Source organism: Notechis scutatus, chromosome 2 (genome assembly GCF_049901735.1).
Source record: "Notechis scutatus isolate UNSWTSFEM ecotype Mainland chromosome 2, rNotScu1.2, whole genome shotgun sequence".
NCBI lineage: Eukaryota > Metazoa > Chordata > Lepidosauria > Squamata > Elapidae > Notechis > Notechis scutatus.
The window spans coordinates 106,976,164-106,990,042 of NC_142010.1; the positions used below are offsets into that span (position 1 = coordinate 106,976,164).

Here is a 13,879-nt window from a genome sequence, read left to right on the forward strand (position 1 = left end):
AAATAGGCACAAACAGAATATATTTTTATTTTTATACTAAATCCAATGAAAACACATTAAGAAGTAAGGATGCTTCCGTATAAGGCTTTCATTATTCAGCCATATTTCTTAGAATTGTATGAAGTATCCAGGTAATCCAAGTTTTCATTTTTCCTTTGTTTCTGCACTATAGAAAATGTAATATATTCCTTCTTCAGAGTTATACAGTGTACAGCCATTATATAACCCTGACCAAATAGTTTTCAGTACTATCCTGGTACCAGTGGTGGGATTCAATTTTTTTTACTACCAGTTCTGTGGGCGTGGCTTGGTGGGCGTGGCAGGGGATGGATACTGTAAAATCTCCAGTCAGAGCGGGTATTTGCCAGTTCTCCAAACTACTCAAAATTTCCACTACCAGTTCTCCAGAACTGGTCAGAACCTGCTGAATACCACCTCTGCCTGGTACATAGTCATACATCTGTTTTAAAGGAATCAGCTAAATGACAAAAGTACTATTAAATATACGTACAGTGGAAATAACACAGAGATTGATTAGGAATTAAAAAGAAAATAACATGGGGAAATAAGAATAAATTTCATATTCATTAGGGGGAACATTATAAAGGAACAAACCAAGCTTTGTTATACAAATAGTATTGGTCTTTTTCCAAATTGATGATTAGGTCTTGGAGAACTGAAATTTGAATAGTGATTTAATAGACATCCAAACACATGGTGACTGCTGTTACAAAACTATATAGTTTTGTAGTTCTAATAAGAAAATAAATTTTAGCAGTTGGGAAAATACTTTGTATACTGGATTGTACGACTAAAATATTCAACTCACACAAAAGAGGCAGAAAAATACGTAATTGTAAACTCACAAATGGAATCAGCTTGGGGAAGTGCTATTTTTGGTGTCAGTCTTACACCATCTGTAATTTTGTAAGTCAGAGGCCTCCAAACTTGGTAACGTTAAGACTTGTGGATTTCAACTGCCAGAATTCCTCAGTCAACCATGCTAGCTGGGGAATTCTGGGAGTTGAAGTCCACAAGTATCAAAGTTGCCAAGTTTGGAGACCCCTGCTGTATGTGATATTACTTTAGCTTGAATTGTTTTTGGTCATTGTTATCTAGTATTTAATCTTTAAAAATCTTTAAATTTGAATAAAACTTGGCTAAGCACATTGAAGCTGACATTAACTGCATGTAGGCTTGAAATTTGTGTCCTCTGTCTCTCTGTCATTTATCATCTATTATAAATAATAAGATAAGTAGATTTCTCCAGAGTTTTGACAAAATTCTATGAGGTTTTTAATCTCTGAGGAATGAACAATAACCAATTAAGCAGAAAATGAAAAAGTGTTCTAAAGTTCTAACTAATCATTTCCTCTGCTTGTGAAGCCGATCAGTGCTAAATAATGTATAACTTTATATTTGGCTGTGCTAAGGATCAAGGAAGAGGAAGATGAAATTCTTGCATTACATACCTATTTAATGGCCAGCACATCTCTTAGAGAAACAATAGTGGGTTAAACAATAACCCACTACACATCCAGGCTCCAAACCAAAAACAACACACAGAGATTTTTCCAAGTAGAGTTATTTTATTATTTCACACCTGTAGGTAAAATCTTGCCAAACTGAGCACTCTACTGTCTACATCTATCATATATTCTACCATATACTACAGGAATTACTAGGGAGGGTCTGTCTTCATCCTCTTTCTCTAATGTATAACATTTGGACCAAGTTGCATTCCTCTGGAATGCGCCCTCTCCCTTCTGGGAATCCGCCTCCTTATTACATTCCATCACCTAAACAAATGGAAAGGAAGGAATACTGCAAGCAGTTCCCATTCCTACAGTAACGTCGCAAACACTGAGGGAGAATGAACAAGCAATGCCTAGGGAAAGGTGGGGAGAACATGGAAAAGGAGTGCCATAGATCCTGGAAGGAGAACAATGAAGCAAATTAACCTAATGAGGAACTTCCCAAAATAGCATCTGAGAAAGGACATGTTAAAGGGAAGTTTGAGTTTGCCGCTCAGGACTTGGCAAACCACATTGACTCCTTCTTGCAGCATACAAGAGCCTCAAGCTTCTTATGCTCTTTTATTTTTCCATCATCATCATATCTCTTTCTCAATAACCTTTGGCTTGCTATTGCAAGGCACAAGTATCTTTTCCCAGGCTGTTCTCTTGCACGCTCTTACAGAACACATGCTCCTTATAACTTAAATTCTAAGCATGGTCCAAAGGGTGTGTGAATACTGTCTTGGTAATCATAGAAGGCATGCCAAGAGGCCCGCAAGTCTCCTATTCCTTACTCGTCATCATGACTATTTATCAGACGTTGTCTGAAAATAGTAGACAGGTTTTCCTATTCCAACAAAAATGATTAATTGCACAATAGGTTTTGGACATATCACAATCCGATTGGAATAAAATATTTAACAATTACAATATTTGTGTTCCTCTGGCAGTAACACAAAAGCCAGCTATCCTTTCCCTTCTGCCAAGGTATCAATGAAAATTGTTTCAGGGGAAAAAAAAGTCACTTAAATGTTATTGAAGCTGTTTAAATGCGGCAAAAAGTCATTTAAATCTCTTTTTTAAAACTGGTTTTTTTTTAAAAAAAACTGGTGGGGTTGGTCAGTAGCACTTTTATGTTAAGATGCTTTTTATTGAAAATGTTATAAGTTAATGACTTCCATCAAATATATTTAGAAATGATACAGGCACTTGCAGGAATGCAGTGGCTCAACTCTAAAAATATCCAGGGATAATATGAGTAAGAATTATGTTTGCAGTCAACTTTGCCAAAACAATACTTGGCCAGAAATATTTGACCTGTGGCAGAGGAGGTGCTAAGGCTGAGTGGATATTATAAAAGAGTTTCTGGGACCTGCCTTATCTTTGATCTGCCTGAGCTTTGCTACGGTTTCAAGGTAAGTCATGTGAGGAATGAACTGGCATTGGAGGGAAGGATCACAGGTAGGCCAGGGATTCTACACTTCCCAGGGCCTTCTTGCCATCTCTGGAACTAACTTCTCTGAGGACATTCAAACTTGTTCTTGAATATGTCTGTACATTTCCATTCTTTATACCAATGTATTCTTGGAACTTTGGAAATCTTGGATTACAAAGAGAATCATCATCATAATCATCTTTTTTTTTTCTAAATTGTTCTGGACAGCCTCAAGGCTGCCTGTAATTTCTTGCAGAAGGTGAGGTAAGGCATAACAGTGCTAGTTCCCATAATATAGATAGTATTATAATGCTCATAATGTAGATAATATTATGATCCCCATAATATAGATAAAACTGCATTTGAAAATGTGATCAACGTGTAACATCTAACACATAGTAAAATAAACAAGTAATTTCTAAAAATGGATATTTTATTTATTAGTTTATTATTTTCATTTATTAAAATTGTTTGCACCCCATCTTGCTACAAGAACCTAGGAAGAAATAAAATAATGTAAGCAAAACATTTTAAAAGTAAAAATAAATGTAAGCATTAAATATAAATGGATCCCCAAATCTATTCGGAAATTCATTTTTTTAAAAAAAATTAAAATGTAGAACTACAATACTTAAAAAGCGATGGAACGCTGGATTTTATTTCAGAACTTAATCAGCAAGGTGCAAATCTTATGCTGGATCTCTGTTGACCCCCTAATGAAGATGTTTCATTTTGCTGGCCATGAAGATTATAGTTTCCTAGTTACAATTGGGAAGATGCTTTACTTTCAAACACAGCAGAATGCATCACAAAGCAGGCTTCTGTACTGTCACTTTCAACAAAAAGAGATAAAAGACTGGAATATTTCTAATGCCAAGGATGAAGCAGACAGTATTTAATTTCATAGACACAAAATGCTCACAAACTTTTATTTTTCAAAACAGTAGAGCAAAAATATAATGGCATATGCCTACTTCAAAAGAAAGACAGCCTGGAGGCAGGAGATAGAAATAGTTTCTGTTGCTGATTAAATTCACAGCTCCTTCATTAGAATACTCACCCTCTGTTGGAATACATAATAATTATAATATATATTATAAAAAAGTAATTACATATTTTATACATAATGATAATATTTTATAGTTGTTCCATGTACATAAATCACATTTTTCCATCCACATATATACTTCCTTTTCTGCTTCACTTTTTTTTTTTTTATAAAATATGTGCTGAGTTCTCAGCAGAATTCCACTTTGTTACCTATACTCAATGAAAGTAATTGCTTACAGATTATGGAAATGGGGAAATAGAATGGTTTTGCTATATGCTGAATTATTTTTCTTTCAGAGTATAAATAGCTCTCCCTTCTCCCCTTCTTTTTCTCCTCTGTCCCACCCTCTTCCCCTCTGCCCTTCCCCCCTCTCTATATCTAGTCTGAGCTCCTACATTTCTCATTTTGTCTATTCATCCATAGTTTCTATTATTTTTTATTTTGGATACCTTGAGTAAAAACTTGAAGATAATAATGATGACGGTAGAAAGACTCAGACCACATGATTTATTAATATCTACAAGTTCCTAACGGAATTGAAATGGCACATCTTATACTTCTTGGTCAACTTCTCTTCTTCCAGAAAAGAAAACACAAGTTCCTTCTAACAGGGAATGTTGTTTCCATCAAAGGAAGGCAATCTGGAGGGGTCTTGTAGTCATAAGCAGTTGCTTAGTCCACAAGGTGGAAGGGTGCAAAACAAACAAAAACTAATAATTTAGCCTTCCAGAAAAGCTCTTGTATTGTACCTATAACCTGATAGACCATCTTTCCTCCACATAGTCTTCTCTGCTGCAGTGTGCCCTATAAACTGCAGCCATGTCATCAGACGCTGAAATGGCGGTTTTCGGGGAAGCTGCCTCTTATCTCCGGAAGTCAGAAAAGGAAAGAATTGAATCCCAGAATAAGCCCTTTGATGCCAAGACCTCCGTTTATGTGGTGAATCCTAAGGAATACTATGTGAAAGGCATTGTACAAAGTAGAGAAGCAGGGAAAGTCACAGTCAAGACTGAAAAAGGAGAAGTGAGTAAAGGACAAGAAACTTATTGTCAGAAGTTATCCTTTATTAGATCAGGTCAACTTATCAATGCCTTTTCTTTCCTAGAGTGTCACTGTAAAGGATGATCAAGTCTTTCCTATGAACCCTCCCAAATATGACAAAATTGAGGACATGGCCATGATGACCCACCTCAATGAACCTGCTGTCCTGTATAACCTCAAAGAGCGTTATGCAGCCTGGATGATCTATGTGAGTGCAGCCATGGTTTCTGTTTGCTGCTTTCTGCTAGGGCAATACTGTGGACTCAAATAATGCATGTGTAATCTCTTAAGACCAGTAAGGATCATGCAACATCTGAACAAATACCCAACACAGATTTTAATGATAATAGACTCAACTGATGGCTTCATGTTTTTACATGGTGTCTAGAAATGAACACCTTTAGAATAACTATCATATATTAGGAGAAGGATAAACTGATCCAAACAAAGTTAATAAAGAACAGTGTCCAGTTTTGAGAGCATCGGCCAACAAAAAGCCAGTTGAAGTACCACTCAGATTACAAATTTGCATTGTCAGAATAATCTACAAGTCAGTTTGGTGATCACATATTTCTACACAAAATTAACATTCATATAGATAAAAGGTAGGCTATATTATGCACATAGATAATGTTCCCACATCTGTGCATGACCTCTGCACTTTTTATGGACTGATATAACAGTTTCTGCACAAAAGAATGTGCTGTGCGCATATTTTTAAATGAATCTTTAGAAAGTATGGAACATATGATACTAATATCACATAGTAAATATCTATCATTTTTTATTATTTCTTTATTTATTTTCCTTTTCAACTTTTCAACTCTTTCCCCCTTCCATATAACTATTTTATATATGATTCATTTCCTTAAGGTTTATGGAAAATAATGAATATAACAAGCAAATAGATGATAATATTTGTGTTGTACTTTTGCAGACCTACTCAGGTCTCTTCTGCGTCACTGTCAATCCCTACAAGTGGCTGCCAGTGTACAACCCAGAAGTGGTGACAGCTTACAGAGGCAAAAAGCGTCAAGAGGCCCCTCCCCATATCTTCTCCATCTCTGACAATGCGTACCAGTTCATGTTAACTGGTGAGTTGATGAATGTTTCTGAAAAAAATAACAATAAGGTAGGGAAAACAGGTAGAACATGACTCTTGGAATTCCTTTCAGACCCTTAAGAATAGATACTCCCCCGGAACGGAAGCTTCAGTTGGTGCAAAATGCAGTGGCCAGCATTGTTTTGTGCAGCCCCTAAAGTGCACATTTCACCTCTCCTGGGGGAACTACATTGGTTGCCAATTTTCTTCCAGAACCAATTCAAGGTGCTGGTTGTCACCTTCATGGCTTGGGACCAGGTTATCTGAGGGAACGTCTCTTGCCAGTCACATCTATCCAACCCACTAGAGTGGGAAGGCAAGGAATGTTGCGGGTCACATCCTCTAGGGAGATACATCTGGTAGGACCCAGAAGAAGGGCCTTCTCTGTGATGGCTCCCTCTCTCTGGAAAAGCATTCCCCCATAGATTAGATTGGCCCCCACTCTTCCAGAAGGCCCTGAAGACATGGTTCTGCCAGTGGGCCTGGGGAACCCAGAGTGGGATGGAGCCCATTAAATGGCATGTATGAATATGTGTTGTTGCTGGGATGGGGGGTGGGTGAGGGGCTATTCTTATTATTTTATTATTTTCTTTTATTATTTTTGTTTTTATATGATGTTTTTATACTCATGTAAGCCACCTTGAGTCATCATGTGCAAGTAGGTGGCAATATAAATTTTCTAAAATAAATAAATATTTATTATGATCAATGACAAAAAAATTCCACAAATAGATGACAAAATAAATACTACAGATAAAAAACAAATAGCAAATAAAACAATCAAATCAACTATAATGCCTATTATGGTTAAGTCACGATGGTCTTAAAATGAATCATATGTGACCAGACCTGTTTTTACAACCATTTTTGCAGCAATCCTTAAAGAAATACGGAATCATTAAGCAAACATTTTGATCATTAAGCAAATACTATGGTTGCTAAGCAAATCTGCTGTTCGCTATGGGGCATTTTTGCTGAAAATTGGAAATAAATTCTTTTTTTCAGTAAAAATGATGTAAATTGCGGTCACAGGACTGCAAAGGGCCATAAATGAGGACTTATTGCCAAGCTCTTGAAATGCAGTCAGGTGATCACAGGAGGGGGGTCAGCTATTGGAAGTTTGGAACTGGGTTGTAAGTACCTTTGGGGGACAGTCCATTGTAACTTTGAATGGTCATTAAGCAAGTGGTCATAAGTTGATGACTACCTATAGGCAATAAAACATAATATTGCCACATTCAAAGAAACAGAATGATGTTGATAAGACATCTAAATACAGCCTGGAACATTGACTACGAAAATGTTACACGATACATCTGCACATCTTCATACAAGAAGCAATAAATACAGGCCATACATTGAATGCTTCATACATCTGGGATTTTTTAAAATTCCCCTCAAGAGCAGTAACTGAATGTAATTAGAATGTGATTTAAGAATAGCTCTGCTTTGAGTTTTGGAAAGGAATTGGAGAAGTTCACCAAATTGTTGAGCTATTGCCCAATGGCTTGCCCATACAGATTCACTGAAGGAACTTTTGAGAGACTTGTTTTTCTCCATGATCACAACCTGATCTGACCTTTTTTCAAAGATGATGTTTCTGCTATTGAACTTCTCCTGCTCAGTAAATTTATTTATTTATTTATTTATTTGATTTGTCAATTGTTTACAAGATAATAAGTATAAGTGTATACATAGTTATGAATACATGAAATGGGTACATATAAGAAAAATAAAAGAAAAATAAAAGAAACAATAGGACAGGGATGGTAGGCACGTTGGTGCGCTTATGCACACCCCCTAGAGACCTCTTAGGAAAGGGGTGAGGTCAATAGTAGACAGTCTAAGGTTAAAGTAAAATCAGTAATCCTGCTGATGTAGTAAAAGAGGTTCAGTTCTGAGTCCCTTTGCACAACTTTTTTTCCAATGCTTTTAAGCAGAAAAATAAATAAATAGACTCTGGCTCCTTGGAATCTTTCTCCTTCAAATGATAGTGATATATTGAATAGTTCTAGTGGTCAAGATATCTTAAAACAGTTACACTGTTCTGAAAATTAAAATGGTCACTGTTGAAAGACAAATAGATGAAAACTACTTATTTAGGATTTATGATGCACACACATATCTGCATATATACACACACACATATATGTGTGTGTATATATATATATATACATATATATGTGTGTGTATCATAAATCCTAAATAAGTAGTATATAGACATATGTTTATAGCAATAGCAATAGCACATAGTGCTATTACATACTGCTTCACAGTGCTTTACAGCCCTCTCTAAACAGTTTACAGAGTCAGGATATTGCCTCCAACAATTTGGGTCCTCATTTTACCCACGTCAGAAGGATGGAAGGCTGAGTCAACCTTGAGCCTGGTGAGATTTGAACTGCCAACTGCAGGCACAAACATATACATGTTTTCTTAAGTTTTCGCGGGTACTTACATGTCTGGTATTCAGCTTTGTTCGGGTATTTTCCCACGTCATTATAGTTGTGTTTTTAAAGTTGTAGCAATGTTTTGGCAGAATCTCATCTGCCATCATCAGGCTTATGTATTGTGTTCGTCTGTGAGTCAACGGCTGTGAAAGTCTGACTCACAGACGAACACAATACAGAAGCCTGATGATGGCAGATGAGATTCTGCTGAAACGTTGCTACAATTTTAAAAGCACAACTATAATGACATGAGAAAATACCCGAACAAAGCTGAATACCATACACACACACACACACACACACACACATAAATACATAAATACGTCTGTGTGTGTGTTGGGATAAGGGAGTTCAGAAATTTAGAAGATGTTCTTCTGCTCATTTATATTTAGAATGATGTAGGGGTGGGTTTGGTTTTTTTTTTTTTTTTTTGCAACGAACCTTATAATTGTAAAATATCACAAATAACTTTTAAAAAATTCTTTTCAGATCGTGAGAATCAATCCATTTTGATCACGTAAGTATGCCTTCTTAGCTGGTCTACTTTTGTTCTATTGATGTCTCTGAAATAAAATTAGGCTATTCCCCCATCCCTACTTCTTAGTGATCTGGAGTTGGAATCTCAATGAAATGATTTCTAACACATTAATGGAAGTCTTCTTTTAATTAACAGCGGAGAATCTGGTGCTGGAAAAACTGTGAACACGAAACGTGTCATCCAGTACTTCGCAACAATTGCAGTTTCTTCTGACAAGAAAAAGGAAGAACCAGCCCAAAAAGGCAAAATACATGTGCGTGTTTTTTTATAAAAGATGAAAAGTGAATAACAATAATTTTCCGTGATGAAACAAATTGAAATTAATCATGTTTTTTTCACTGAAGGGCACCCTTGAAGATCAAATCATCAGTGCCAATCCTTTGCTGGAAGCTTTTGGAAATGCCAAGACTGTGAGGAATGACAACTCTTCACGTTTTGTAAGTCCTGTGCAAAATAGGATCAAATACCTTCATGCGTGAAAAACTGAATGCCACCTCTTTTTGCAAGTTAATCTCTAAAACAGAGTAAAATTAGGTCTCCCCAAATTTTTAATATTATGCCTTCACTTCCTTAAAGGGCAAATTCATCAGAATCCATTTTGGTGCGACTGGCAAACTGGCTTCTGCAGACATTGAGACATGTAAGGGATATTTCTTTGTGTGCTTATATGATCCCTTCTTTCTTCCTTAACTACCGTATTTGCCGGCGTATAAGACGACTGGGCGTATAAGACGAGCCCCCAACATTTCCACTCAAAATATAGTTTTTGTTATATACTCGCAGTATAAGGCGACCCCCCACTTGGAGGCATGCTTTTCAAGGCAAAAAGTCGTCTCATACGCTGGCAAATACTGGTAAGTTGTAACACTTGGGGTATTCTGGATATAATTCTTGATTGACACCCCCAACCCCTTTCCCCCAAACTTACAAAGCCACCAAAATGCTTTAGAGAGGCAGCTTCGCCTTTCTCAGGCTGGCACTCAATTCCTCTCCCTTTCTTTGTGACAGCCCCGCGTGCGTGCCATCGGGACTCCAAGGGTGGGGGATGGACAGCTGCCAACTCTCTCTCTCTCTCTCTCTGTGTGTGTGTGTGTGTGTGTGTGTGGTGTGGAGGGTAATTCCGGCTATCTTTGGCCTCCGCTCGGTTTAAAGTCGCTTGGCCGGTTCCCAAGTGCGCGCGCGCTGGCCAGGAGGACGGCGCCCGGGTGGGCTCGGTGCAGGGGAGGCAGATCTTTCTCTCTTAAGTGGGGAGGAGGAGGGGACAAGAGGAGGGACGGGACGGGACAGGGCGGGAGGAGGGCGCTCGCCTTCTTCCACCGCCCACCGGACCCTTTTCTTCCCAAGGGGACCCTGGAAAGCAGCTCGGGAGCCGGGTGGCCCTGCCCAGCGGGTCCCATCAGGAACTTCCTGAGGACACCCCCGCCCCAAGCACAGCCCTCCCGGTCTTTCAAAGAGGGAGGGAGAAGCGGGAGGAGCAAATTGCCGCCCCCGCCCCGCTGCCCAGAAGGAGGGGCGCCACAGTCCACCCCCCACCTTCTCCCCCCACTCCCCCGGGCCATTACGCGGCTCGGGGCTGGCTGGCGAGCGGCCCGCCAGAGACCCTCCCGCTCCACCCCCACCCCACCTCCAGATTGGCCTCCGCAAGCGCCCGAGCCGGGCGGAGGGTGGGTGGGTGGGTGGGAGGAGGAGGAGGAAGAGAGACTTCGGCTGGGCTTGAAGGGGCTTCGCAAGTTGCGGAGCTCCGCCCCGTCGCTCTTGCACCGAGTGACAATGTATTTACCGGCGTATAAGGCGGCCCCCCCTTGGGCTGTTTTTTAGGGCAAAAAGTGGTCTTATCCGCATGGTAATTCAACTTCATTGCTTTGCCAGATCTGCTGGAGAAGTCCAGAGTTACCTTCCAGCTCAAGGCTGAAAGGAGCTACCACATCTTTTATCAGATCATGTCCAACAAGAGGCCAGAACTGATTGGTAAGGAGAATCATTCATTTGGAGGACTATTTCCACTATTAAACATTACAAATGTGCTGATGATTGAAAATGAAATCATGTTTGTGCTTTTTTTTTATGCAGAGATGCTTCTGATCACTACCAACCCATATGACTTCCATTTTGTCAGCCAGGGTGAGATTACTGTTCCCAGCATTGATGATCAAGAAGAGTTGATGGCAACTGACGTAAGTAATTTGCAAAATTGACATGAAATATTAACTTCATTACATATCCATTTTTGGTATACCATTTTTTGGCCCAATTAGGAGTGAAAATATTTTTTAAATGTCCCAGTAGAAACTCTGGTGTTTCAGTCAGAGTGCTTCAGGGAATAGCAATAGTGGAAGAAAATTCCCTTTTCCCATCTTTAAACTAAAGATTTAAACTTTAAACTAAACTTATTACTGCCACTGCTACAAAAAAGGGTTTTGATATTCTCCCTTTCAGATTTTTCCCTTTTTATAATGAGTCACCATAGTTTAGTGCTGCTCAAAAACACTAATGAAGCCATGTGGGCATGTTGGAAATCAAGGGAACCTAAAGGACTTGCTAACTCCTTTTCCAGAAGGATCTTCTATCTTGATGCAGTATTTCAAGGCCAGTAAAAAAAAAAAAATCCCACAGGTCACTCATTACTAGAATGTATTAAGTTTTCCAACTCCAAATAGGCTTGAGCATTGTGCTTTCATCTAGCGTATCAGGCAGTATTTTGACTATAGATTTCATTGCCAGAGTGCCATTGACATCCTGGGCTTCACTGCTGAGGAAAAGACAGCCATTTACAAGCTGACTGGAGCTGTTATGCACTATGGGAATATGAAATTCAAGCAGAAGCAGCGAGAGGAGCAGGCTGAGCCAGACGGCACTGAAGGTATTTGGCTACAGAATGACAAACATGATATGCTAAGCCTCAGAATATCATATATGGAGGATGCAGTACAACATATCATTTACAGAACTGCTAGGATATTGCGTTTTATTATAAGTATTTTCCTTACTAAGACACGGTGCTTTTTAAAAGTTTAGTTTTAGAAGCAAATACATAGGAAAATTGCTATTTTGCCATTTGCTAGATATACATACCTTCAGCAAACTTGGGGAGTGTGATCATCTCTACTTCCTACAAAGCTGATTCTAGTTGTACACATCTGCTTTAGGGTCCCCTCTCCCAAATAATACAATAATTCAATTGTTAACCAAATCAATAATTCAAAATGCTAATCAAATTAGAAGTTGGTAAAAAAAAAACCTGGATGGTCTTTTTGTCAAAATTAGAATTGGTTTTGGTCTTCTAGAAGAATTGGAAATTATAGTTTTTCTAATATACACCGATCATATATTCTTTTCTTGACTTTTTCCAGTCTGATTTTAATGTTCATTACTTAACTATTCCATGCTGCATGAGATTTATAATAAAAAAGACTCTAACCCTAAACTCTTTCTTGTCTATTTTCAGTTGCTGATAAGGCTGCTTACCTCATGAATCTCAACTCAGCAGATCTGTTGAAAGCTCTGTGCTATCCCCGGGTCAAGGTCGGCAATGAATATGTCACCAAAGGCCAAACTGTCCAGCAGGTAAGTCTTTCTAAAATCAAAGGGAAAGCTAAAATATTTATTACACTCTTTACGTGAATGTTCCATGTTGCATATGTCACCAATTTGTTCTTCTAGGTCTACAATAATGTAGGTGCTCTGGCTAAAGCTGTCTTTGAGAAGATGTTCTTGTGGATGGTCATTCGTATCAACCAACAATTGGATACCAAACAACCCAGACAATACTTCATTGGTGTGCTGGACATTGCTGGCTTTGAGATCTTTGATGTAAGGAAATGAAACCTTGGGACCAAGTAGATGGTTTTTGTTATCCAGTCTTCCTATCTCAGTTTTGTTCTATTATCTTTGTTCTGAAATGTTTTTGTTAGTTCATAACACAGACCTAGGTTTTTTTTATTTGCAATTTTCAACTTAAAGAACATTGCAGCAGACTTCTAAAAAATATGTCAATGTGCACACACATATAATTGATCGCACATATATTCAGAATTGAACAGCTAGCCAGTTTGGGGATTAGCAAATTCATAACCAAGAAAGAAAGTAATTTAATTAGCAGTTCCATCCATATGCAAAGGAGAAAATAAACATATAGCAATTTTATTTAGTCAAAAATTAGTATTCTGTTTATAGTATCTATAATTATCCTTCAGTATAATAGTTATGAGCTTAATGCAGAACCTTATAAGAATTTTTTATAACTCAACATAATACTAATAGAATAGAATAGAATAGAATAGAATAGAATAGAATAGAATAGAATAGAATAGAATAGAATAGAATAGAATAGAATAGAATAGAATAGAACAGAATTCTTTATTGGCCAAGTGTGATTGGACACACAAGGAATTTGTCTTGATGCAAATGCTCTCAGTGTACATAAAAGAAAAGATACATTTGTCAAGAGTCAAGAATCTTAAGGTACAACACTTGATAATAGTCATAAGGTACAATAAGCAATCAAATCATACTAGGAAACAGTCAATATAAATCATAAGGATATAAGCGACAAAGTTACAGTCATACAGTCACAAGTGGGAGGGGATGGGTGATAAGGAGTGATGAGAAGATTAATAGTAATAGTAGCACAGATTTTGTAAATAGTTGGACAGTGTTGAGGGAATTATTTGTTTAGCAGAGTGATGGAATTTGGGGAAAAACTGTCCTTGTGTCTAGTTATTCTGATGTGCAGTGCTTTATAGCGT

General features: G+C 38.0%; 1 protein-coding gene across 1 annotated transcript in view; it reads left to right on the plus strand.

Annotated features, from left to right (window-relative positions):
* Positions 1 to 2,806: 2,806 nt before the first annotated feature.
* The window catches only part of LOC113412134 (myosin-4), a 28,286-nt gene continuing 17,213 nt past the window's right edge, over positions 2,807 to 13,879 (plus strand). Inside the window, exons 1-13 of the mRNA XM_026667579.2 lie at positions 2,807 to 2,932; positions 4,787 to 5,026; positions 5,109 to 5,252; positions 5,982 to 6,138; positions 9,086 to 9,113; positions 9,270 to 9,387; positions 9,479 to 9,571; positions 9,711 to 9,774; positions 11,004 to 11,102; positions 11,205 to 11,308; positions 11,856 to 11,994; positions 12,580 to 12,698; positions 12,795 to 12,944. Coding sequence (XP_026523364.2) covers positions 4,823 to 5,026; positions 5,109 to 5,252; positions 5,982 to 6,138; positions 9,086 to 9,113; positions 9,270 to 9,387; positions 9,479 to 9,571; positions 9,711 to 9,774; positions 11,004 to 11,102; positions 11,205 to 11,308; positions 11,856 to 11,994; positions 12,580 to 12,698; positions 12,795 to 12,944 — 1,419 coding nt within the window. The 5' untranslated portion in view covers positions 2,807 to 2,932; positions 4,787 to 4,822. The remainder of the gene's footprint in view (positions 2,933 to 4,786; positions 5,027 to 5,108; positions 5,253 to 5,981; positions 6,139 to 9,085; positions 9,114 to 9,269; positions 9,388 to 9,478; positions 9,572 to 9,710; positions 9,775 to 11,003; positions 11,103 to 11,204; positions 11,309 to 11,855; positions 11,995 to 12,579; positions 12,699 to 12,794; positions 12,945 to 13,879) is intronic.